At 50.6% G+C, this 26,451-nt stretch overlaps 4 protein-coding genes across 4 annotated transcripts; all 4 read left to right on the top strand.

The window, feature by feature from the left end:
* The first annotated feature begins 5,629 nt into the window (after positions 1–5,629).
* LOC133534247 (histone H1B-like) lies at positions 5,630–6,752 on the top strand. The gene has a single exon (XM_061873341.1). It carries the CDS (start codon positions 5,774–5,776, stop codon positions 6,449–6,451), a length of 678 nt encoding a protein of 225 aa, XP_061729325.1. The 5' UTR covers positions 5,630–5,773; the 3' UTR covers positions 6,452–6,752.
* Positions 6,753–7,018: 266 nt separating this feature from the next.
* On the top strand, positions 7,019–7,720 carry LOC133534255 (histone H2A). The gene has a single exon (XM_061873352.1). It carries the CDS (start codon positions 7,252–7,254, stop codon positions 7,624–7,626), a length of 375 nt encoding a protein of 124 aa, XP_061729336.1. The 5' UTR covers positions 7,019–7,251; the 3' UTR covers positions 7,627–7,720.
* Positions 7,721–8,083: 363 nt separating this feature from the next.
* On the top strand, positions 8,084–8,850 carry LOC133534253 (histone H2B). Its single transcript, XM_061873349.1, has one exon. The coding sequence runs from the start codon at positions 8,331–8,333 to the stop codon at positions 8,706–8,708; it is 378 nt and encodes a 125-aa protein (XP_061729333.1). The 5' UTR covers positions 8,084–8,330; the 3' UTR covers positions 8,709–8,850.
* Positions 8,851–9,489: 639 nt separating this feature from the next.
* Positions 9,490–10,262, top strand: LOC133534249 (histone H3). The gene has a single exon (XM_061873345.1). It carries the CDS (start codon positions 9,671–9,673, stop codon positions 10,079–10,081), a length of 411 nt encoding a protein of 136 aa, XP_061729329.1. The 5' UTR covers positions 9,490–9,670; the 3' UTR covers positions 10,082–10,262.
* Positions 10,263–26,451: the final 16,189 nt, after the last annotated feature.

Here is a 26,451-nt window from a genome sequence, read left to right as displayed (position 1 = left end):
AAGCCGTAGGACATATATAATCGGTGGCGCCCCCATAGGCGTGTTTGGATTCGCACACGAGTCATAGCGCTCGGACGTCTTCGGCTAATCGCAAATTCAATATTTATTTGTAAAAAAAAAATAAACTACTGAATATCGCGGCCCGGCTTTTTGCCGGAGGGGATAGCGTACTACAAGAAACATCGTCGTCGGTGTGCCCTCGCCGCATCTCTCGAGCCCGGTCCCGCTAAAACGGACGCCCCGGGTTAGGGAATGCGGGGACTGGCTTAGCCGGCGGCGACAAACGTCGCGCGACCCGTGAGCCGCCCTCTGTCATGGAGGGCGACAATAAGAAACATGTGGGTAGATCGCGATCTCGATCTCGCGGTCTACCCCCAACATCAAGATCGACATCAAGGAGGCGGCAACCATCACCGCTGCCACCGAGGGAGGGGGAGGGTAGTTGGGGATCAGGTTTTCTCCCGCTACCCCCCGGATACGACCTCGGTTCCATTGAAGGCAGCGAGTTCAACTTCAGTGACGAGAACACCGCCGGCGACGCCCCCGCCTCCCGCCCCGCCTCACCCGCACCCGCGGGGCACGCGGAACAGGAAATAGAAGATCCTCAACCGGAAGAAGCCGACCAACTACTCCCGGTACCGACGACGCGGCCCTTCTCGCCCGTGTCGCCCGCTGGCGCCTACGACTCCCCGATGGATCTGCTGCAATCGGACACGATTGTGGTGGCCCATATGATGGGGACAGACCTCGCGTCGGCGGGCCTGAAGGCTTGGATGGCGGCGTACGTTCGAATCACCTCCCACCAGCTGGGAATAGAAACGGAGTTGCAGCCAGGGGACGCCTCCTTCTTGGAGTTCCTGCAGGCTCACCCCACAATCTTCAGAGCACCAAAGCGGCCCCGAGAGAGCCCCGAAGACCAACAGCAGGAAACCAAGAAGAGGCCCTGCATAAAAGAAACTCCTCCCTCAAGAGATCCCAGGCTACGCCGCCGCCGCCGCTCCCGTTCGGCGGAAAGCAGCTCCGCCACACACCAAGCTTCAGGCTCCAGCCAGCCTCATTACACCGCCCCCTGGAGGGCCCCTTCGCCGACATCCACGTTGGCGCACTGCGGCCTCAAGGGAGTGGTTATGAGGAGACTGGACGTCACCTCCTACCGCCCCTCACTACAAGAGGGGCCATTGGCCCCCGCACCTCCGGCGGCCCCACCAGCAGCAGCACCCCCCTCCGAGGCGGACCAGTACAATCCAGCAGAGCCGAGGCCCCCCTTGCAGGAGGCCACCTACCAAGGCCCCTCCGCCCCAGAGGAAAAGGACCAAACCACGACACAGAGACCCTTACAAGGAGAAGAGCCCCGAGAACAGGGCACAGCCAACCCCACACCGGCGCCCAGGAAGAAAACCAAGCCCCCGGCAGCGGAGGCCACCAAGGAGGCTCCCCCGACGGAGCCCCCCACGCACCCGAGGCCCACCCAAAGGAGGGCCCCCCCCACAGGCCCCCCCAGAAAAGGAGCCACAAACCACACAAGGGTCCCAACCAACACGGGAGCCCACTCAGGCGCAGGCCCCCCGCCCAAACAGCCACAAGCGCAGGGGCAAACATCTGCAGCCAAAGCAGCAGCGCCCTCACAGGAAGGGAGAGCGCCCGCGAAACCGAAGCAGCAGCACCCACCCCAGCCAGGGAAGGAGAGGTACCCCGACATAGTGGTACCAGTGTTCCCGAACTGGCTGAAAGAGGTCGCAGCCATAAAAGAGAAGCTGGGAAGAACGGCATCCAGCAAACCTTCGGGGAGAGGGATCATCTTCGAACCAGCTTCTGCAGACGAGTACAGGGTGATTTACGATCACTTGGAGAGCCTGGGTACGACTGTGGAGTGGCATGTCTACCAGCTGAGAAGAGACCGGCAAATGAAGGTGGCACTGCGCGGGCTGCCTTCAGACACCCCACTGGAGGAAATCAAAGCTGCGTGCATAGAGCTTGGATACCCCGTCACCCACGTGAGGCAGATCAACGCAAGGGGAGGCAAGCCGGGCTGCGTATACTTCGTGCAGCTCTCTGGCCCCCCGCGCGAAAACACCAACATCTACGGGGTCAAGGAGCTCTTATGCATGAGCTCGGTTAAGATAGAAGCATGGAGGGGGAAGACTGGCCCGCCGCAGTGTCACAACTGCCAAGGCTTTCGACACCACTCCCAGGGATGCCACAGGCCGCAGAAATGCGTCCGCTGCGCAGGCCCCCACCCAGCCGCCAATTGCCCTAGACCCAAGGAAGAACCCTGCACATGTGCAAACTGCGCAGGCCCCCACCCGGCCAACTTCAGGAAGTGCCCGGTGTATATTCGTGAGGCCCGCAACTGGAAGGCGGGCACAAAGGCGCACTCAGTGCCCAAGAAGCATGGACCGGTGACCAAGGCGAGTGTCACCCAACCCACTGTGGAGGAGTCGGCGTCGTCTACCCTGATGGCCCCGGCTAACGCCCCCAAACAAAGGGGCGTGTCAGACCGCCCCCAAAACACCGGCACAGCCCAGATGCCGAAAAAGAAGAAGAAAAAGAAAAAGAAACCCCAAGTGACGGCTACAACAAAACCAGACGCTCCGCTGCTAGCTTCCAACCAGGAAGCACCAGCCTCCGCAGCTACATCCACTGCGGACCAAGGAGACCTGGCAGCGATGATAGCCGCCCTCCTGCAGGCAGCGGCCAGCCAGGGACCGGAAGCGGTCTCCAGGGCCCTTAAACAGATAGCCTCACCCCACCAGCGCGTTCAACCGTAGATTGAGGGTAGTCTACTGGAACGCCCAGACACTGACCGGCAAGATTGCGCTGCTCCGTCACTTCCTCCGTGAGCAGAACGTGGACATCTTGCTGGTCAGCGAGACCCACCAGAAGAACGACATCAAGATGGGAGGCTACATCGTGTACCAGCGGAACGAAGTAAACCAGGCGGGACACCCGTTCCGCGGGTTAGCTGTGATGGTCCGAAGAACCATCGTCCACCAGCCGGTCGACTACGTTCACCGTGACTCCTTCACGGCGCTCGGCGTCGACATCCGGGTGGCAGATGGCGACCTCCGGCTATACGCGGTCTACCGACCACCTTCAAGCAGCACGATGCACCTAAAGGCGGACCTGCGTGCTTTGTTCCAGCACCCGACGCCGACCATCCTGGCGGGGGACTGGAACGCAAAGCACGTGGCCTGGAACGCCTCGAGGATAGACCAGCCTGGGAGAATCATCTACAGTGCAGCAGTGGACTACAACTTCGACATATCAGGACCTGAAGAGCCCACACATTACGACGACGCTCACATGTCCTGCGACATCATCGATTTTGTAGTCCACAAAGAAGTGACAGCATCCATGGCCCAGGAGGTTCTCCCCGACCTCCCATCAGACCACCGGCCGATCCTAATAACCCTGGACACGGCGCCAAGCTCCGCCCCGAAGAGGAGGACGAGGCGGAAGACGGACTGGGAGGCCTTCTCGGAGTCCCTCGAGAACCCCCTCACGGGACCAGTCTCGACGGCCGAGGAGGTTGAAACAGCAGTGGCAGCCATCACTAGCAGCATCCAGAAGGCGCTGGAAACATCTTCACACACCATCCCCGCGGGTGAGAGGTACAAACCCCTCCCCGCGGCGATCAGGAACTTATTACAACAAAAGCGCCAGATGCGGCGGCGCTGGCAACACACCCGCTGCCCTACCATGAAGACGGAGCTCAACCGGCTCGTGGAGCGAGCCAAGGAGGAGCTCAGGAACCACAGAGCGCAGGAGTGGGACGCCCACATAGCCAGCATTGACGGCACGCTGCCCTCAATCCACCGTCTCTGCCGGCAGCTTGGGCAAACCACAGATCCCATCAGGCCACTAATCGATGAAGGAGGGGCCCTTCATTACAAAGCGGAGGAACGCGCGGAACTGTTCGCAGACAGCTTGGAGCGACAGTTCCAACCAAACCCCTCTCTAAGCGAGGACCACACAGGGGAGGTGGTGCAGCGCTTAGAGAGATTCTTCCAGCAGCAGCCGAACGAGGATGAGGAGAAGATCTTCTTCTCGCCCGGACAAGTCAAGAAGATGTTGCTAAGAAGCAATCCCAAGAAAGCCCCGGGCGCCGACTCGATCCCAAACGAGGCACTCCGCCACCTGCCGCAGCACACGATCGCGGCGGTGACGCGCCTGTTTAATGGGATCATGCGCTCGGGCCACTTTCCGACACCCTGGAAGCTCGGCCGGGTCATTCTGATCCCAAAACCAGGGAAGGACAGGAGGCAACCCAGCAGCTACAGACCCATCACGCTGCTGAGTACTCTCTCCAAGGCGTTCGAGAAGCTCCTCCTGAACAGGCTCCAGCCCCACATCGAGCCCAGACCGGAGCAGTTCGGGTTCCGCACCGAGCATTCGACGACACTTCAGCTGACGCGCGTCCTGGCCTACATGGCGGAGCGGATGAATCAGAAAGAGCACGTGGTAGCAGTATTCCTCGACATGGAGAAGGCATTCGACAGGGTCTGGCACGAGGGCCTGCTAGACAAACTGTCGAGATCTTCGGTCCCAAGTCGAGTGATGCGCGTGCTGCGCTCCTTCTTGACCCAGCGACGCTTCCACGTGGCAGTGGAAGATGCCATCTCCTCGGAGCGCCCGATCCTCGCGGGAGTTCCTCAAGGAAGCTGCCTGTCCCCAGCCTGCTACGCCTGGTTCACCGATGACATCCCGGTGGTCGGCGACGTCAAGCTGGGACTGTTCGCGGATGATGCGGCATACTACGCCGCGTCAATCACTCCCGCACATGCTGCAATTAAAATCCAGCGACAGCTTGACGCCCTACCCGAGTGGCTGACCAATTGGAGGCTCTCGGTGAACGTGGGCAAGACACAGGCCCTTCTGACGGGGGCAAAGGAATATCCGCCGCCACTCAGACTCTTCGGTGAAGAAATCCAGTGGCAGCATACTGCAAAGTATCTGGGGGTCACTATAGATAGAGGCCTCACGATGAAGCACCACGTGGACGAGGTGGTGCGGCGGGCCAAGACCGCGCGCGCCAAACTCCGTCCAGTACTTACCAGCAGCCTCCCGTTCCGCACGAAGCTTGGACTCTACAAGGCTTACGTTCGGTCCAGACTGACCTACGCGGCTCCAGCCTGGTACGCCAGGACGGCAGAGTCTAACAGGCGGAGACTCAGGGCACAGGAGTCGCAAAGCCTCAGGACCATCGTGAGAGCCCCACGCTACGTGCGGAACGCGACGATATACAGAGACATGAAGATGCAGAACTTGGACGAGTTCGTGGGCCAGCTGGCGCGCAAAATGTTTAGTCGCGCCGACTCGTCACGCCACCAGTTAGTGAGGGGGATAGCCCCCCTTCACGCCCGCCCCCCAGAAACAAGCCGGTCACGAGCCCAACCACGTGAGCTCGTACCCTCCTAAATAGCCTCGAAGCCCACAAAGCCGCAGATTGGCCACCATGACGACCAAGCCATGATGGCCAACCAAATCCAATAAAGGAGCAGGAAGGAGATAACACCAGCAGTCCATTGCTGGCAACAACAGACCGTGCCGTCGTTACGGCACGCGACAGACGCTGCCAAAAAGGGCCTCGCCCTGAAATGGCCCCCTCACACCCCCAGAAAGGGGGAGTGTCAGAAGACCACGCTGCATAGGCGTGTTTAGTACTCGCCAGCGCAGCGCTCCGCTTACACGCGTCCGCTGTTCTCTTTGCGCAGTTCGTGCGATTTACTAATTTGTGTTTGTAACAACTTATTTGCTTATTTCGACATTAAATATGGCCGATACCGCAGTTGCTGCCGACGCTCCAGCCCCGGCGACGCCCGCGAAGAAACCGAAGGCGTCCGCCTCCGCAGGCGCTAAGAAGCCTAAGGCGAAGCCCACCCACCCCAAGACCTCGGAGATGGTTAACAGCGCCATCAAGGAGTTGAAGGAGAGAAGCGGTTCGTCCCTGCAGGCTATCAAGAAATACATCGCCGCCCAGTACAAGGTCGACGCCGAGAAGCTGGCGCCGTTCATCAGAAAATATCTGAAGAGCGCAGTCGAATCCGGCGCACTGATTCAGACCAAAGGCAAGGGCGCGTCCGGCTCGTTCAAACTGGAGTCAAAGTCATCGTCAACCGGCAAGAAGCCCGCTGCGGCCAAGAAATCTACCGCTAAATCTTCAGCCGCCGCTAAGAAGCCCGCCGCAGCTAAGCCGGCTAAGGCGAAGAAGGCCGCCGCGTCCCCGGCCAAGCCTAAGGCCGCCACAAAAGACAAGAAGGCCGCCGCCGCCAAGAAGAAGCCCGCCGCGAAGAAACCATCCACCCCCGCCAAGGGCAAGAGCGCCGCCGCGCCCAAGGCCAAGAAGACCGCGAAGCCGCCGACCAAGAAGCCTAAAGCTCCCAAGCCCAAGAAAGCTGCGGCCGCTCCCAAAGCGAAGCCCGCCGCTAAGAAGGCTGCCGCGAAGAAGTAAGACTGCGAGCGCGTTGTCGTCGTCGTCGTCGTTCTTACATCGGTCGTGCGTGACTGTAGTGATATGTTGTTAGAGGAGATGTTGATTGTCGTTGCTATATATTATTATACGACGACGTGTCGCCTCTTCTCGACTCACGTCATACGCCTGTGCGCGTTAAACGCACATCAAAAAGCCCTTTTCAGGGCTAACAAATGTATTCAAGGGTTCATCGCCTCTGTTTCATTGCAACAAGCACATACACGAGTCGATCGATCAAAATAAATCAAATAAATAAATAAATAAAGAAACAAACAAACAACTCGATCTTAAATCAAGTGTCTTATAAGCAACTCTTAACACAAAAATACATCTGTAAACAAACAGACATTTGGAAAAGTCTCAATATGATATGATATGATTATTATCATTATGATCTCAATATAATACATATTATGTTAGGTTTTCATAAATTTATTTACACACGAACGTGAATAAACACACACCCGTTAGTATAACCAACAAAATTTTATATTAATTAATTAATTAATTAATTTATTTATTTATTTAAAGTCTTAGATTTCAAACAATCAATCAATCGTTTCAAACATTTTATCTCTATCTAAATCGTGCTCTTGCTCGCGGGGCGTTGATTGGTCGATCGGGCTCGTGTTATGTCGGCTCGTTGTATCCCCACTAACAGCGCACTCCGTGAACCTATATAATCTTAGGGGCGCTGTGCCAATTTTTTAATATTACACTGACAAGCATTCGTGCTCTCGTTTTGTGTGTGTGTAAATTAAACTTAAATCTCTTAAAACATGTCTGGACGCGGTAAAGGTGGCAAGGTTAAGGGAAAGGCAAAGTCCCGTTCTAACCGTGCCGGACTCCAGTTCCCCGTCGGACGTATCCACAGGCTTCTACGGAAGGGTAACTACGCCGAGCGCGTAGGTGCCGGAGCCCCGGTGTACCTCGCCGCCGTCATGGAGTACCTGGCCGCTGAGGTTCTCGAGTTGGCGGGTAACGCCGCCCGCGACAACAAGAAGACCAGGATCATCCCCAGACATCTTCAGCTGGCTATCCGCAACGACGAGGAGTTGAACAAGCTCCTCTCCGGTGTGACCATCGCCCAGGGCGGTGTGCTGCCTAACATTCAGGCCGTGCTCCTGCCCAAGAAGACCGAGAAGAAGGCTTAAGTGCACTTCACTTCTCATCTACATGGCTACATCTATAGCGGTGACACCCGGCTATCGGTGAATGTGTGCATTTGTCTCGTGTATATTTATTTATCGCACGGGACCTCTGTTACATTCCCGCCCGAGTGGCCGTTACAAAAGGCCCTTTTTCAGGGCCACAATATAATTCTGTGATAACGTTTATAAGTTTCATGTATATAACGCATACGTATATGATGTCATTCGATCGATCAAATTTATGAAACAATGAATGCAATGATAATTGTAAGTAGATTAACTGTATCCTAATATAGAATATTTGTAATATTCTAAATTGGAGATATTTATCGCGTCGAGAAATATCGAATGTTAAACGACAATTTATTTATTATTATATGGTTATTAAGCATACGAATAAATATATATATATATGATAATTAAACTTTATTATAACTATATTATTACATAGTACATCCGGTGGTAGAATAATAATATAGTTATAATAAAGTGTAATAACAACACGCGCTTGCACTCCCCACCATGCCGACCGACGATATTAATAATGCACGAACGCCATTGGTCGAGATACCGCCGGCGCGACGCTCGATCTTTAATCCCCTATTTCCCGTTCGCCGCGCTAACAAAAATTGAGGTATCAAATCCGGATTTCACATAGCAAGTTCGACTCTCGTACTGTAAGCATCTAACTAACTACTTATATCATAATGCCACCCAAGACTAGCGGTAAGGCCGCCAAGAAATCCGGCAAGGCTCAGAAGAACATCTCCAAGTCGGACTCTAAGAAAAAGAAGAAGCATAAGCGCAAGGAGAGCTACGCCATCTACATATACAAGGTGCTCAAGCAGGTCCACCCCGACACCGGTATCTCCAGCAAGGCCATGTCTATCATGAACTCTTTCGTGAACGACATCTTCGAGCGCATCGCCGCCGAGGCCTCCCGCCTGGCTCACTACAACAAGAGGTCCACCATCACCAGCAGGGAGGTGCAGACCTCCGTGAGGCTCTTGCTGCCCGGTGAGCTCGCCAAGCACGCCGTCAGTGAAGGCACTAAGGCCGTCACCAAGTACACCAGCTCCAAGTAAGCGTCCGTCGTTCCTCGTGTGCGGTCTGTCTTTTCTCAATACACATTTTAGTGTAATGGGTTAGGTAGTTCGTATTGCGACACGACACGCTGCGAGAGTGTGGTTTGTGCTACAAACAAAAAGGCCCTTTTCAGGGCCACAAATACGTTCTGAATATGATATAAAAAGTTTCTAGCCGTCCATACGGTGTCAATCGATCGATAAATAAATAATCATCAGTGGCAGTAGTATAAAATCACAATTATTATTAGCATTTTAAGCTAAGTTAATTTGCTAGTAGTAGCGGTAATCTTATGATTATTATACACATGTATTCACGGACGCGCGTAAATATTTTAAAACTAAACATATATATAAATATGTCTAACATAATATAATATCTGTAGGTAATGCTTCTCTTATAACTTATAGTAGTGCTTCTGTTATAGTACACAGTTGGGTTTGATCGAGTTAGGTTCCGCGGAGTTAGGTTCCGAGGAGTTAGGTTCCCCGTAGTTAGGTTCCGCGGAGTTAGGTTCCGAGGAGTTAGGTTCCCCGGAGTTAGGTTTGATATGATTAAGTTTTTTTTTTTATTTTTTTTACGAAAAATAATAATAATAATTGATAAATGGAGTTAGGTTTGTTCGTGTTCGAGGTTTCTTGAAGTTAAATTACGTTTTAAATAACTACTCTTATGTAAAACTATATATACGAGTATATATGTATTAATGTGTATATAATATTATGTATTAATATTTAAATAATATTTTATTGACATTGTACACCACAAATCGAAATGGTGAGAAAGGAAGAGGGGGTGAGGGTGCCGTTTATGTGAATTTTATAGCCCTCTCGCTCACACGGACACTAACTCCGTCTCTTTCCGACCAGCACATAAAAGACGCCGGCGACGCGTTGCTTCGTTTATTCCCTCTCGTGACTCGTTAAAGTAACGTACACGCGTGTCGTAGTAATTTTTCGCAATGGCCCGTACCAAACAGACCGCTCGTAAATCCACCGGTGGTAAAGCGCCCCGCAAACAGCTCGCCACCAAGGCGGCCCGCAAGAGTGCGCCCGCCACCGGCGGTGTCAAGAAACCCCATCGCTACAGACCCGGCACCGTAGCCCTACGTGAGATCCGTCGCTACCAGAAGAGCACTGAGCTTCTGATCCGCAAGCTGCCCTTCCAGCGTCTGGTCCGTGAGATCGCTCAGGACTTCAAGACCGACCTGCGCTTCCAGAGCTCCGCCGTTATGGCTCTCCAGGAGGCCAGCGAGGCTTACCTCGTCGGTCTCTTCGAGGACACCAACCTGTGCGCCATCCACGCCAAGCGTGTCACCATCATGCCCAAGGACATCCAGCTGGCTCGCAGGATCCGCGGTGAACGTGCTTAAACGTCCTGTGTGTATGTGTGTGGGCCTAAACCACCACGCTAAAACTGACACGAAGCATAAATCGCCGAACGCAGTCTGCGCGAACGCATAAGGTTACATTATATGTATTATTTTGTACCACGCGTTTTGCGTTTGGACATGCGAACGTGAAGCTTCTGTCAAATCAAAAGGCCCTTTTCAGGGCCACACATAATTCGAAAAATTAACAAATGTTTCTTTGAACAAACACTTGCTTAGTTAAATCGATCGGTCCCCTATACATAATAAAATACTTACAAACTAGGTAATAATAATACGAGACTATTTATATTCGATTCGATTGACGAACTTATTTCCTATAAGAATTTATAATAGACTGGAAATACATATAAATAAATAAAATCGTGATTAATTTTACGCAGTAACAAGACTCATAATGACTTCTAGAAGGTACCTAATCCGTCTAATAATATAGATGGAAATATCAAATTTTAAGTATACCTTTTCTGAAATATATTTACTGAATTATTACAATTGTATTAGAGGAGAAATAGAGAGAGAGAGAGAGAGAGAGAGAGGGCTACCTACACATATATAAGGCCAGATCTTTTACATGTGCCGGTTGTGCCGTCGTTATTTATAGTAATATGAAGTTTATCCCCTGTGTGTAGGTACCCAAAAAGAATTTAAATAACATATTATGAGAAATTATTTATATTTTGAAATAATCACATTTTAAGCGTTCGCATCGTGTGCTCCGATATTTTATAACCCCCGTCCCCCGTCTCCCCGCTATAGGGTGGAGCGTATAAATACAGCACCGCCAGGGTCGGTTATAGCTGGAGAGCCTCGGACACTCGCACGGACGCACCGACTAGCACCAGCACTTCCACAGCCGTATTTTTCTGAAGAAAAATATAACTGCCGGATCGCGCCCGGCTCTCGCCGGAGGGGATCGCCTGCGTCAACGAAGCCAGCCATCGGTCGCCCTAGTTGCGGGACCAATCCTAGGTTCCGCTCAAACGGTTCACCTAGGAAAGGAACCGTAGGCTAGGCCCACGACCGACCGCTATGCGCCGCGAGACTCCGCCCGCAGAAAACGAAGATGAACGAAGGGGATAAGCACCCCCCCACCCCCGCGGGACGGGTGGGTACTTCGAAACAACGGTTTCCAGAGATACCCGCACGAACTCCGCCGACAGTCACCGACCCCCCCGCCCCCGCGGGGCAGGTGGGTAGCCTGGAAAGCGGGTTTCAACCACTACCGACACCAGCAATCACCACAACGGACACCGAACGAGCCAAACACGACGACCACGACTCCGTAGAGGAAGAACTCGCCGAGTTTACGGATGCCCTCACAACCGACGCCGAGCCAGACACCGTTTCCCCGACGAAATGGAAAACGTCCGACGCGGCCCCAGGACGCACCTTCTCGCCAATCCCGCGGGAAGCCCAATACCGACTTTCCCCCCACGAGCAACTGGATCGTGATCGTATCCTGGTTGCTCGTCTTGGGCAAGTCGGTTACATGTCTCCGGGTATGGAGGCATGGATGGTGGCTTACATCAGGCTCCAGGGACATGCCCTGGGAGAGGCAGTGGAGCTGCTACCTGAAGATGCCCACTTCCTCCAGTTCCTGGAGGATCACCCGGCAGCCCTCCGCCCCTCGGCTATGAAGAGGAAGCCGGAAAGCAGCCCACAAGAAAAGCAGCCAGAAAAACGCGCGTGCCACAACATCTCGCCGCCGACCGACCCGCGACTCCGCGCCCGCCGCGAAGCCGCGCCGCAGCCAGAAAAAGGCCCTTTTAAGGGCCCCAAACCCAAACACAATGAAAAAGGAGATGGCCACTTACCCGGGTCAGCAACGACAGCAACTCAGCAGCCCGCAGCAACACCCGCAGCACCCGACCACAGCTACGCGAACGCCGCAGCCCTCCCCTCGGGCTCTGGAGACGCCAGCACCGCAACCTCGGCAGCAAGGCTGCAACAAAAAATATAATACTGTTACATCAAAAAAAAAAGACAGCACCCAAAAAAATGAAAACAGTAGCGTTAAAAAGAGCAATAACGCCATGCAGCCTTGCGGCGACGATGAGGGTAGAAAAAAAAATAAAAAATCCAAATACCCTGCCATCGTCGCCGAATTACTACCCAACTGGCCGAGGGCCCTGGAGGCCATCGCGGAGGAGCTCGGCGAGTCACCCCATTCCAAGCCGAGGGGAGAAGGAGTGGAGTTCGAGCCCCAAACGGAGGCCGAATATCGCCTTATTATTAGGCACCTGGCCAAGTTGGAGGATGCGGCAATCGCCGCAATCGCTGCAGCCAAAGAAAAAGGGGAGACCACGGACATCGTTAAGCCGATATATCACATATACGGGCTGGACGATGAGAAGCGGCTTAAGGTGGCCGTCAGGGGCCTCCCCTCCAAGACACCGACGGAAGAAGTGAAGAACGCCCTAGAGAAGCTTGGACACCCCGCAGAATACGTCAAGCAAATAAACGCGAGGTCGGGCCGCCCGGGCTGCATATACTTCGTGCAGCTTGCGGGGCCCGCCCGAGATCACGCGGGGAGTCTACGAGGTGAAAGAGCTTCTACACATGCGGGGAATCAAGGTGGAGGCATGGCGCGGGAAGAAGGGGCCCGCACAATGCCACAACTGCCAGGGGTTCCGCCACTCCTCGCACGGATGTCACCGCCAAACTGCCTGCGTCAAATGCGCCGAGCCACACCAATCCTACCAGTGCACCAGGCCTAGAGACCAGAAGGCCACATGCAAAAACTGCAGAGGAGAGCACCCGGCAAACAGCCGAAATTGCCCGGTCTACAAGAGGGAGGCCCGAAACTGGAAAGCTGGGAGATCTGCCCTCTCGGCCCCAGTCCCGAGCCGCCCAGGCCCCATCACCAAGGCATCAGTCCCCAAGCCCACAGTGGAGGAGTCGGCGCCAGCGTCTCTGATGGCGCCGGCCAACCCCCCCACTCAAAGGGGGGATACCGGAACGAGCCTTTCCACAAAGAAAGCCAAAAAGAAGAATAAGAAGAAGAAAGCCGCCACCAACACTCAACCAGCGCCAGCCCATCAACCAGCGGCCCTACACCCAGCACCAGCACCAACACCAGCCACCAGCATCGCGCCAACCGCTACGCCAGACCTCGCCGCTCTAGTGGCGCAGCTCGCCGCGGTAGCCCAGGCGCTCACTGCCGCCCTACACTCCACGCAGCAAAGAGCTAGCTAAGCTGCGTGTAGTATACTGGAACGCGCAGAGCCTGCGCTACAAGATCGGGCTGCTCCGCGAGTTCCTGAAATCGCAAGATGTGGACGTGATGCTGGTGTCCGAAACACATCTGCGAGAAGACGCTGCCCTGAAGATCCCCGGGTACCTGGTCTACCGCAAAGACGAGGTACAGCAGAACGGCACGCCATACCGGGGACTCGCAGTCATAGTCCGGAGGCCCATCGTCCACCAGCCGGTGGAATACCAGCCCCTCGACTCCTTTTACGCCTTAGGAGTCGACATCCGAGTCTCGGGCCACGATCTCCGACTATACGCCATATATAGACCAGCGAGTGCCATCGGCACCCTCACAGCAGACCTGCGAAAGCTTCTCAGTCCCAACATGCCGACCATCATGGCTGGGGACTGGAATGCCAAGCACCCGGCGTGGCACGCTGCAAGGCAGGACACAGCTGGCCGCACCATCTACCAAGCCGCCGTGGACCACAACTTCGATGTGTCCGGTCCCGAAGAGCCGACACGTCACGACGTCGCGCACGGCACCGCCGACATTATTGACTTTGTGGTCCACAAGAGCATTGCCGCCACCATGCACCAGGAGGTCCTCACAGACCTCCCGTCGGACCACCGCCCGGTACTGCTGGTCCTGGAAGACATGCCAATCCGGGCTTTCACCGCCAGAACAAGACGCCGAGTCTGCTGGGAGACATACGCCGAAGCCATGGAGGGGAAACCCCAGACCATGGCGGTCTCCACAGCAGAAGAAGTGGAGATAGCAGCCAACACCATCTCCTCCAACATCCAGGACGCGCTCAACACAGCCACGCACACCATCCAGAGTGACGGGAGGCGCCCCCTCTTGCCACAAAGGATCTTGGACATGATAAAGCGGAAGCACGTCCTGAGGAGAAGATGGCAGACCACTAGATGCCCCACACTGCGAGCAGAACTCAACACGCTCGTCAGGAAAGTGCAGAAGGAGCTTCGAGACCATGCAGCGGAGAGCTGGGAGAGTCACATCGCGTCCATAGTCGGTGATGTCCCCTCCATCCACCGTCTATGCCGACAACTCGGCACGACGCGAGAGTCGACTCGCCCGCTCAAAGACGCGACCGGACAACCCAAGTACAAGGCAGAGGACAGGGCGGAGATCTTTGCCGAGTGCTTGGGCACCCAGTTCCGGCCCAACCCCATTCAAGACCATGAACATCAACAAGAAGTCGAACAACACCTGGAGAGGTACCTAGAGCAACCGCTGGAGTCAGATGAAGATCCGGTCTTCTTCTCACCCGGCCAAGTGCAGCGAGTCCTCAGGCGCTGCAAACCAAGGAAAGCCCCGGGCCCTGACTCGATCCCGAACGCGGCGCTAAGTCACCTGCCACTACGCTCCATAGTGGCGGTGACTCGCCTGTTCAACGGGGTCATGCGCTCGGGACACTACCCGACAGCCTGGAAACTTGGTCGGGTGATCATGCTGCCCAAACCAGGCAAGGACAGAGGAAGACCGGAGAGCTACAGGCCGATCACCTTGCTCAGCACCCTCTCCAAGGTGTTCGAGCGGCTTCTGTTGGGACGGCTCCAGCCCTACATCGAGCCTAGGCCGGAACAGTTCGGTTTCCGCGACGGGCACTCCACGTCTCTGCAGCTCACCAGAGTGCTCCACTTTATGGCGGCGGCACTAAACAAGAAGGAGCACACCGCAGCCGTCTGTTTAGACATGGAAAAGGCCTTTGACAGGGTGTGGCACGAGGGGCTTGTGTACAAACTGTCGAAGACCCAAGCACCCCGACGCATCGTTCAGGTCGTGGCTTCATTCCTGACCGAGCGCCGCTTTACAGTCGCAGTCGAGGACGCAGTCTCCAGGGAGCGCCCGATCCACGCGGGCGTACCTCAGGGCAGCGTCCTATCTCCTGCCTGCTACGCGCTGTACACCGACGACTTCCCGGTCGTGGGAGACGTCAAGCTGGGCCTCTACGCGGACGACGCGGCCCTCTTCGCCGCGTCCATGAACCCTACGCACGCCGCGAAGAAACTCCAGAGGTCCCTTGACGCCCTCCCCGACTGGCTCTCCAGGTGGAGGATGTCGGTGAACGTCGGCAAGACGCAGGCGCTGCTAACCGGCTTTACCAATAAGCCCCCCCCGCCTCTTCGCCTACTCGGAGAAGCCGTGCCATGGATGCCGCAGGTCAAGTACCTTGGAGTGACACTTGACCGGCGGCTAACAATGAAGCCGCACGTCGACGAAGTGGTCCGGCGCGTGAAAACAGCACGCACCCTGCTCCGTCCAGTGCTCTGCAGCAACCTCCCCCGCCGCACGAAGCTGGGGATATACAAGACCTACATTCGGTCCCGCCTGACGTACGCAGCTCCCGCCTGGTACGCCATGACGGCTGAGACACATAAAAAGAGACTGCGTGCGCAGGAGAATGCGGCCCTTCGCACTATAGTCAACGCCCCCCGCTTCGTGCGCAACATTGACATCCAGCGCGGGCTGAAATGGCAGAGCCTGGACACCTTCATCAGCCAACTATCGAGCAAAATGTTCGAGCGCGCCGACCACTCGCGACACCTCCATCTGCAGGGCATCGCGCCACTCCACGCACGCCCCCCGGACAACCGCCGACAGCGCCAGCTCCCCAGGACACTGGTGCCAGTAGCCGCAGGAGACGAGGAAGACCGCAGCAGCCAGACGGAGCCCGCAAACCCGTAAAGCCGCTGACAGGCCACCTCAAAGCAAAGCCATGATCGGCACTCATGAGTGGCCATCACGGCCAATCATGGCCAATCACGGCCAATTGAAGCCACAGCTCTAGATTAGAGCAGAAGGACCCTCCCGTTGTTACGGGAGGCGAAAACCAACCGCCAAAAATCCCCCACAGGGATGGAAAGGCCACTCACCCTCACAACAAATGGGGTGTGAAAGAAATACTCGGTTCCCGTCCTTTTCTCGGCCGGCCTCCGTAGGGTGCACATCGTGTCGTCGGTGCGCCGTGTCCCGCTCCGCTGCTTGATGCTCGCTGGTAGAAGACACGAAGAGGATGCTGCAGGCTCCGCATATGCATAAACTGCCTTGTCAGGGCAAACATAAAACTGCCCTTCTCAGGGCAAACTCAAACTGCTCTTGTTAGAGCAAACGTCACCGTTTCTCTGCTTAACCGCAGAGTGTCAATCGATCGATTTATAACTGTTCTTATCAGAACAATTTCACTGTTTCTATAACGGACACAACGTCGGTCGATGTATATGTCTATGTATGTATATATGTCCCCACAGGCTCCCTCTCAAGCGAAGCGTACCGGCAGGCGAATAGTGCGGCCTCGGCGTGTTGTGCTTGTTTCTTACTTGAGTGGTCGTGGTTGTGTCGGGTCCGTTTCTTCTTTTCAGGATGCCTTTTTTCTGTTGTTGGTTGTTGTTGTTGTCGTTTTTGGTGTCTTGTGATGTCGGTAAACTCGGTGATAGCGTAGGTTGCGTAGTACTCGATGGTTGTCGTAGGTATGTTCGTTGCGGTCGTTGAACTTGTAGATGTAGGTATATCTTGCTCGGTGTCGGCGATGATAAATGCGGGTTTTAGGCGGTCGATCGAAATATTCATCTGGCGGTTAGGTAGCTGCAGGGTGAATACTTTATCGTTGCGTTTAGTACTCGATAGGGTCCGTCGTAAGGTGCTTGTAACGGCTTCTTTACAGCGTCGACTCGTACGAATACTTGTTCGCAGGTTTGAAGGTCACGGTGGACGAATATAGGCCTATTGGTGCTATGTGGGATCGTTGATATCGGCGTTAGGCTTTGTAGTGTCGCTCGAAGTTTTCTCGACGAAATCGGAGTCCATGGTGACGTCATCGCGCGTAGGTAATAATAGTTCGCCGGGTAATCGTACACTGCAGCCGTAAGTGAGTAGGGCTGGGCTTACACCGGTGTCTGTTCGTAGTGCGGCTCGTAGTCCAAGTAGAACACTAGGTATTGTGTCGATCCATGACTTTCTCGCTTTGTAGTCTAGCTTTGAGTGCGGCCTTGAGACTTCTATGGAAACGTTCTATCATAGAGTTCGATTCAGGGTGGTACGGCGTTGAACGGGTTCTTTCGATGCGAGTAGGCGTAGTGAGTGACGCAAATACTCGACTTTCGAATTGCCGTCCTTGATCGGTCGTGATCGTAGCGGGGCAGCCGAAGCGGGAAATCCAGCCTTCGTATAGTGCTTTGGCGACGTCTTCGGCGGTGATCTCGCATAAAGGTATCGCTTCGGGCCATCTAGTTGCGCGATCGATCATTGTGAGTATAGTAGCGATGTCCACTGGCGGCCGTAGGTAGAGGTCCTACAAGGTCGATGTGTATATGTTCGAACCTTGTAGTTGGCGGGAAACTTGAAAGAGGGCTTGAAGTGTGTCGTTGAATCTTGGCGCGTTGGGCAGTGTACGCATACTTTTGCCCATTTTGCCTACATCGGCATTTAGGCCGGGCCAAAAGTAGCGTTGTGCGACGAGTTTTCGTGACGTTTTGATTCCGGGATGACTGATGTTATGTACTGCTGGTTGAAGCGGCACGGCGATGCTCTTCTGGTACGTAAGGTCGTAAGTGCGGCGTTGATGTTTCGCAGAATAGTTTGTAGGTAGTTCCGGGAATTTCAACTTGTTTTATTATTAAGTTATCTTGCTGTGCGAGTGTTTTTGATTGTGTTTGCTATCTCGCTCTTGCGCTTCTGCCAGTAGTTTGTAGTCGATCGGAGATGGACAGGAGATGGCTTCGATGCGAGATTAGGGCGTCGGCAGCGGCATTTTGGGTTCCAGGAATGTGTCGTATATCGGTTGTAAATTCACTAATATACAACAGCTGACGAGTGCGGCGCGGTGACTCGTTGTTTGTACTTGTTTTGGTAAATGCGTATGTAAGCGGTTTGTGGTCGGTGAATATGATCAATTCTCTTCCTTCGAACATTTTCCTGAAGTGCTTCGTACTTAGGTAGATAGCGAGTAGCTCACGGTCGAAAGTGCTGTATCTAGTCTGGGCGTCGGAGAATTTCTGGAAAAATAGCCAAGTGGTTGCCAAGCGTCGTTGACGAATTGGTTTAAACGAAGCTCCCGTGGCTTTGTCGCTTGCGTCACAGAAGATGCTAGCGGTGCGTGGTGGGAGGGGTGCGCGAGCAAAGCGGCGTTTTGTATGCTCACTTTGCACGCGTTGAATGCTTCGTCGGCTCGTTGTCCCAGCTGATTTCTGTCTTGTCGCGCTTCTTCGCATTGTGTAGGTATTTGCAGAGCGGTGCTTGAATCTGTGCGGCGTTTTTGAGTTTTCGCGGTAAAAATTCAACATGCCGAGAAATCTTCGAAGTTCGTCGATGTTTTTCGGCTTAGGGTAGTCGATGATTGTTTGCACTTTTTCGGTAGGCGGTCGTATGCCATCTTTGCTGACTTCGTAGCCCAAGAATTTGACCGATGGCTGACCGAATACGCATTTCGACGGGTTGATTGTTATGCCGTAGTCTTCGAGTCGGCGTAGTACGGCGCGTAGGTGTTGCTCGTGTGTTTTTTTCGTCGGCCGATGCAACAAGTAGGTCGTCGACGAATGGGAACACGAAGTCAAGGGTCGCGTAGTACTTCGTGAATAAAGCGTTTGAAACGTCTGTCCGCAGTTTTTGAGTCCGGGGCACATTCTCGGAAATTCGAATAGGCCGAATGGTGTTATGATGGCGCTCTTCTCGACATCTTGCTCTGCTATTGGTAGTTGCTGGTATGCGCGGTTGAGGTCCAATGTTGAGAATATTTGTTTGCCGGCGAGTTGGTAGGTAAACTCACGTATGCGTGGGATTGGGTAGCGGTCGGGCTTAGTGATTGCGTTAAGCCGTCGGTAATCGCCACACACACGTAATTCGCCGTATTCTTCTTAGGTACCACGTGAAGAGGTGATGCCCAAGGGCTTTTGCTTGGTCTGCATAGGCCCTGCTCCATCATGTTGGCAAATTCCTTCTTCACGAGTTCGTAGCGGTGCGGTGCGATTGGACGTGGTCTGCAGTGAAGTGGTGGTCCAGTTGTTTCAATGAAGTGTTCGACGTTGTGTTTCGGGCTGAGTTTCATGGATGTTAGGCGAGTGGTACCAGGGTAGTCGGCAAGAATGTTGTGGTACGACTGTTGCACGTCTATACTGCGCACGGTAGGTATGTTAGCGTCAGTACAGAGCTGTGCGTTAGTGTACAGTAGGGTCTTGCCGTCGATCAATCTTCTCTTGGTGATGTCCACGACGATGTGGTGGTAGTCCAGGAGATCTGCGCCGATGATGGGTTTCGAAACTGCAGCGATGATGAATTTCCACCGGAATGGTCGGCGTAGGTTGAGATCGAGTTCTAGCGTCTTCTCGCCATAGGTAGGAATGACGGTGTTATTAGCGGCGTAGAGTTGAAATGGAAGTGGTTGCGCCTTCGTGCCGGGTGTCCTTGGTAGAACGGAGATGTTCGCGCCGGTGTCTACCAAGAAGACGAGTTTGCTGGTTCGGTCTCGTACGAAGAGGCGGTGGGATTTGGTGGTAACGCCGGTTTCCGCCGCAGCCAGCGTTACATTTAGTTTTCCGACGCTGGTGATGATGGCGGGATCGGCTTGAAGCTGCACGGTTGTGCGCATTTCTGTGCGTCCATGCCGAAACGTCGATGGTAATGGCAGTACGGCAGTGGTGAGTTTCTTGGGCTACGCGGTCTTCGATCTTGCGATTGAGAGTTGTTACGGGTACGTGATGGAAATCGTCTGCTTGAGCGGCTGTAGCGTTGATTGTAGTTTTCACGCGGTCTCGAGCGAAGCTCGGCGACTTCGAGTGAGAGTCTTCTTATTTCGCCGATGAGGTATTGCGTGTCGAGAGCTGACGCAGTTGGTTGAGGTAGTGGCGGTGGTAACGAAGGTGGTATGACGGCGGGAGGAGCGACTGCGGCGATTTGGTTCGATGATGATGGCGTGTGCTCCATCATTTTGTCGGCGAGCAGCGCGAGGTCCTCGAGCGTAGTTTTGATCTGGAACGCTTCGCTGACGGTGAGCACGGAGCGTACGTGTGGCGGAAGATGATCGAGCCACATCATCTGTATCGTTGTCTCGGGAAACTTGTCCTTATTCAACGTCTGCATCCGTCGTAACAGCTGACTGGGCTTCTGCTCCCCGAGCTCGACCTGAGATAGCAGTTTCTTCGTCTGCGCGCTGTTACTCTCCTCGTATACAGAGATGAGTCTGTTTTTTATCGCTGTATAATAATTCTCTTCAGGCGGTGAGTAGATGAGGTCGCTAATGTTCTGTATGTCTTGCTTTTCTAGCTGCGCGATAACCATCTGAGCGAGCTGCGCCTGGCTTCTCTTCAGCTCTGCCGTTGCCGCCTCGAAACTGCAAAACCAGAGTACTGGTTGGTCTCGCCAGAACGGTGGGACGCGAAGAGAGAGCGATATCGCCGCCACGTCGTGGGATAAAGTTGCTGCTGCTGAAGATGGGCTGCTCTCTTCTTGCGGAGTAACGTCGTCCTTCGGGTTGGGAGACATCTTCTTGCTTGATTTCTTCTGCTCAGTCGGTGGTCACCACTATGGTGATGTAGGTACCATGTAGGCAGGTATCAGAAGGTTCTTGGAGTGAAAGAACGTTTTTAGCTATGTACGAGATTGAATGAATTTATTTACAAAAATGCGCGTAATTTATACAAAATTAGAGAAATGTAAGAAAGAGATCTATATACAGGAAAGACTGTGATACATTATAGTAGCCGCGCGGGACGCGCGGGGTGAGGTGCGCGGGGCGCGAGGTTGCGGCGCGTGGCCGCGGCATTCGCGCGCGCCTATAAAAATAAAGCGCGCCAACGTTCCCGTCCTTTTCTCGGCTGGCCTCCGTAGGGTGCACATCGTGTCGTCGGTGCGCCGTGTCCCGCTCCGCTGCTTGATACTCGCTGGTAGAAGACACGAAGAGGATGCTGCAGGCTCCGCATATGCATAAACTGCCCTTGTCAGGGCAACATAAAACTGCTCTTGTTAGAGCAAACGTCACCGTTTCTCTGCTTAACCGCAGAGTGTCAATCGATCGATCTATAAACTGTTCTTATCAGAACAATTTCACTGTTTCTATAACGGACACGACGTCGGTCGATGTATATGTTTAAGTATGTATATATGTCCCCACACCCTCAATGCAGTAGGTATTTTAGTAACCTTTCTTTGAGGCGGCTTAAACATATACTTACCTCGATTTTTATCATTTTATCTAAAACTTCTAAATATAGGTAAGTACTAAACATGGCTATTGGCTACATATCGATATCCTGGTTCACAGTCGTAGGTACTTATTACGGTAAAAAACAATAGTTTGTAGCTGAAACTGCCGCTAAGCTCAAATGGGACTGGGCAGGGCACGTTTGCCGTATGCCGGATGACCTGTTGGCCAAACAGCCACCTGTTGGGTCCCACAGGTTGTAAGGCGTCACGGTAGACCTCGTCTGAGATGGCGGGACGAACTTGACGCCTTTGACAGAGACTGGTGGGAGACTTCCGAGGAGGACACGTGGAAGAACAAGAGGGGGCCTTTGCCCAGCAGTGGGACAATATGGGCTCATAATAATAATAATAAATAATGTTGTAATTAGTACCATAGTGCACTAATAAATGCACAATGATATTATTTACAACATTTTTCCGTAGCTATGTATCTTTTACTGAGGTGTGCCAATAGAGAGTATTCCATCTATCTATGTAGATACCTACGTATACTATATAAGTGTGCACAACGGTATCGATATCTTAAACATTTTCCTGACGGTCTAGTTCACGAAAGTAAACAAATAACAAGTAACCGCAATAGAAAATGTTTGACACACGCTTTTGCTTTTATAAGTTCTAATAAGCCAAAAGCCAACCACCTACCATGGGAACGTACAGAACCATTTATTTTCTTTTATATTTTGCATGCTTACGTTTTTTTTTTCTCCTTGATATCGTCTTTAAGGACTTCTGATAACTTAAGTAAACATCTTGAAAAGCATCAAAGCATTTTCATTTTCTACAAATATAGTAAAGCTGTTTCGAGATAATTTATTAAGCGCATTTATCCATAATCAGATAGCTACATATGAAAATGGCAGATTTAAAGACTAAACCACAAATACATATCAAAACTGTGATCAAAAACAAGTCAAGTCAAAATATTCTTTATTCAAATAGGCCTAGCAACAAGCACTTTTAAATCGTCAAATTTTACAAATATCATCTTAATCTAAATATCAGAGCAATTTATTGATGCAGTTATTATTGTTCTAAAAAAAACATTGAACTATTATAGATATGGTAAACTTAATAATAAGAATTTCACAAAAAGATCGTCAAACATCAAATTGTATAAAAATACTAGTCTAGAACCTTTCTAGAATAAAATCTAAATGTCAAAAAATACGGTATATATATACATTGAATTATCAATTTCATCATTAATAACATAACAATAAATAATTCATTCTTTACAATCACACTTCATCCCACGGTGTTTCATCATTCATGTAGTCTTGTGTGCTATAATAGGCTTTAGAGATAAGCTTACGTTTTACATAATTTTTAAATTTACTAACAGACAATTCAGTTATAATATTAGGAAGTTTATTGTAAAATCTTACACAATTACCCATGAATGATTTCTTAATTTTATGGAGCCTAGTGAAGGGCACTGCGAGCTTATGCTTATTTCTAGTATTAATATTATGTAGTTCACAGTTTTTCTTAAAACTGGCAATGTTTTTATGTACATACAGAATATTCTCATAAATATATTGACAGTGCACTGTCATTATGTTAATGTCCTTAAACTTATCTCTAAGTGTGTCTCTATGGTACATTTTATATATTGCACGAATAGCCCTCTTCTGCAGAACAAAAATGGTATTTATCTCTGAAGCACTACCCCATAGTAAAATACCATATGACATAATGCTATGAAAGTAACTAAAGTAAACTAATCGAGCTGTTTTCACGTCTGTTAACTGACGGATCTTGCTCACTGCAAAAGCTGCAGAACTCAGTCTATTCGAGAGATTAGCAATATGGGGACCCCATTGTAGTTTAGAATCTAAAGTTATACCAAGAAAAACTGTGCTATCTACTAGTTCCAATTCCTCATCCTTGACAATGACACTTGTTTGCTCATTCCTTATGTGACTTGTAACAAACTTAATGCACTTAGTCTTTTTCTCATTTAACAATAAATTATTAACATTAAACCAATTTACTACTTTAGAAATAGCATTGTTTACATCACTGCAAGCTTGTTGCTGTCGTTTGACTTTGAAAATAAGTGAGTTATCGTCTGCAAACAATACTATGTCATGGTGGGTCTTTACAAGGTAAGGCAGGTCATTAATGTGAATAAGGAACAGAAACGGCCCCAATATTGATCCCTGCGGTACACCCATAGAGACCAATGACCCCGGTGATCGCTGTCCACTCACATCAACCCTTTGTATTCTACCGTGTAAGTAAGACTTTATTAAATTCAGTGCCGAGCCTCTTACTCCATAATAGTGCAGTTTCCTGATCAATGTTTCATGACAGACGCAATCGAAGGCCTTAGATAAGTCACAGAAGATACCTAAAGCATCCTGTGACTCCTCCCAGGCATCGAAGATCTGTTTAATTAGCTCAACACCAGCGTCGGTTGTTGAGCGACCCCGTGTAAAACCAAATTGTTTGTTGTGCATTAGATTATTAATGTTAAAATGTTTCAATAACTGACTCAAAACTATTTTTTCAAAAATTTTGCTGAATGTTGTTAACACTGATATCGGTCTAAAGTTAGTGGGGTCGGATGTGCTACCTGATTTAAATAAAGGAGTGACTTTACTATGTTTCATTAGATCAGGAAACTCACCGCAGTCAACACTGTTATTAAATATAACTACCAGGTCAGGCGCTACAACTTCTATTAAGGATTTGACAGTATGAACGGAGACTCCCCAAAGGTCACTAGTTTTTTTTACATTAATTGATTTTAACGCCTTTAATATATCTGAGGCACTCACATGTTCAAAATTAAGGTTTCTAGTACATTCTGGGATATTCTCTTCTAACAGTGTAACGGCAGACGAGGGTGATGAATTTAAGTTCTTAGTTGTGGAAGCTGGTACCTCGGTGAAGAATTTTTCAAATTCTGTTGCTACATCTAAACTGGAATCTACGATTTTGTCATCAATTTTTAGTTTAAGATCTTTCATCCTTTGCTTTGATCTACCAGTCTCCACATTAATTACTTTCCACGTTGTTTTAATTATATCAGAGCTAGTTTTTATTGTTTGACTTAAATAATTACGCTTAGCGATATGGCAATCTATTTTAAACTTCTTCGAATATTGTTTAACATATTCCTTAAATTCATCACTCGTATTGAACCGCCGTTCCTCATACAAGGCATACAATGCACGTCTTCGTTGATGTAACTCTGCAGTAGCCCACTCACTAAAAACTGATGCATCACTAACCATGTCCGATTTTGTAGTAAATATCGCATTATAATTTTCCATAAAAGTGTGAAAGAATGAATTATACATATCATTAGGACTCATGTTGGAAGACAGAAAGGGTAGCGCCTGAATTAAACTTTGTTTCATTCGTTCCACGCGGTCAGAGGTTACTGGTACAAAAGTTATTTGTTTTCGCAAGGTATTTTTCCTTCCAGCCTCAAACACCATTAATTGGCCTAAGTGGTCTGATTCTAACTTGCTGATTACATTTTTAGCGGTAGGAAAAATATCAGTGAAAATATTATCTATACAGGTGGCACTAGTGGCAGTCACTCTAGTAGGCTCCATAAACATGTGGTTGAGATTACATGATTTGAAAAGATTCAACAATCTACAACTTACTGTTAAACGTTTACTTTTAGGCCAAGTGAAGAAAAAGAAAGAATCACTTACAAGTGCAGGAGGCCGAGTTTTGAATTCCGAGCGCTCGATTTCGTCACACTAAAATCTACGGTCATGGAAAACGGTGAAATACTATTTTTGAAATATGAGCGATAGAAATTGAGAATCTAGTGGTATTGACCACTCGTTTTCAATTCTATTAGTAGAATTGAAATGCGTGGTAGTGGTAATAGTATTGAACGAAATAGGTACACGAAATCGAGCGGTCGGAATTTAAAAATCCCCCAGGTGTGTTCATATGTTTATTTCTATATACCTAGAGTACAGACAAACCGTCATGACGGATTTTGAGATAGAGATTACAATCATTCACCTAAATCCGTAACAGTGACACAAGCAAATACTGTGCCACGGTGAAACCACATGACATGTGGCTAAACCCCGTTATCAATGTAAGTATCTACCGTAGGAAACCTTAATTTCGCCAATAGTGCCCTACTTCGCCTAAGTAAAATATTAAAGTAATAATTTTACAAAGAAATAAATCTATTGAATTCACAATAAAAACATCTGCGTAAAAATAGTTTAAAAGGTAAAAAAAAAACTAAAATTACCGATATATCCGTCGTCGTCATATGTATTTTTGGCAATTCTTATTTTCAATGAACTGCAACATTAATAATGGCGATTGCACACACTCGTAACATTGTCTAGTGGTGTAAAAAGATCTCTAAGGCGATTGCATACAAGTGTTTCTCTTGCACCGGCGTACCCCACCTGAACTTGTTGCATGAGGCTTGTGGTAATAGGTATACCTATAACTACATGTATATAATTGATACATAAATACATAAAATGAACAATTATTTGTTACAAACACACAAATAAATACCCTTACCAGGAATCGCACCCGGGACCTCCAACTTCTTAGGCAGGTTCACGACCGACTAGGCTAGGATCTACTTTTAATATCAAATCACATAGTTTCAAAAAAAATTCAGCTACGAAATACCTTCCTGTCCCTGAAGTAAAGCTCCGGGATAAACAGTAAGATAGATAAATGGACTTCGTTGATTTCCGTTTCTTTATGGAACCCTTAAATAGTGTACAATGTTACAATCAAAATCAAGGACCTACTTACATAAAAGAATAAAAGAAACTGCCAGTGTTCATACAAGGCACTTTCTACCGCGCGCCACCATGGAGGATTTAACAACTGGGGACGCCTTGTCTGTAATTTTTTGTACAAAACAGTCTGCCGATTTTTGCGGAGGAGGGGCACGCCAAATGTACGTTACGTAAAAATAACC

Source organism: Cydia pomonella, unplaced genomic scaffold (genome assembly GCF_033807575.1).
Source record: "Cydia pomonella isolate Wapato2018A unplaced genomic scaffold, ilCydPomo1 PGA_scaffold_76, whole genome shotgun sequence".
NCBI lineage: Eukaryota > Metazoa > Arthropoda > Insecta > Lepidoptera > Tortricidae > Cydia > Cydia pomonella.
Note: the sequence above shows the minus strand (reverse complement) of the source record. Positions and strands in the feature narration are given on the sequence as shown.

Bases quoted from the DNA above. Each gene is read 5' to 3' on its own strand.
- LOC133534247 (XM_061873341.1), top strand. From the start codon at position 5,774: ATGGCCGATACCGCAGTTGCTGCCGACGCTCCAGCCCCGGCGACGCCC.
- LOC133534255 (XM_061873352.1), top strand. From the start codon at position 7,252: ATGTCTGGACGCGGTAAAGGTGGCAAGGTTAAGGGAAAGGCAAAGTCC.
- LOC133534253 (XM_061873349.1), top strand. From the start codon at position 8,331: ATGCCACCCAAGACTAGCGGTAAGGCCGCCAAGAAATCCGGCAAGGCT.
- LOC133534249 (XM_061873345.1), top strand. From the start codon at position 9,671: ATGGCCCGTACCAAACAGACCGCTCGTAAATCCACCGGTGGTAAAGCG.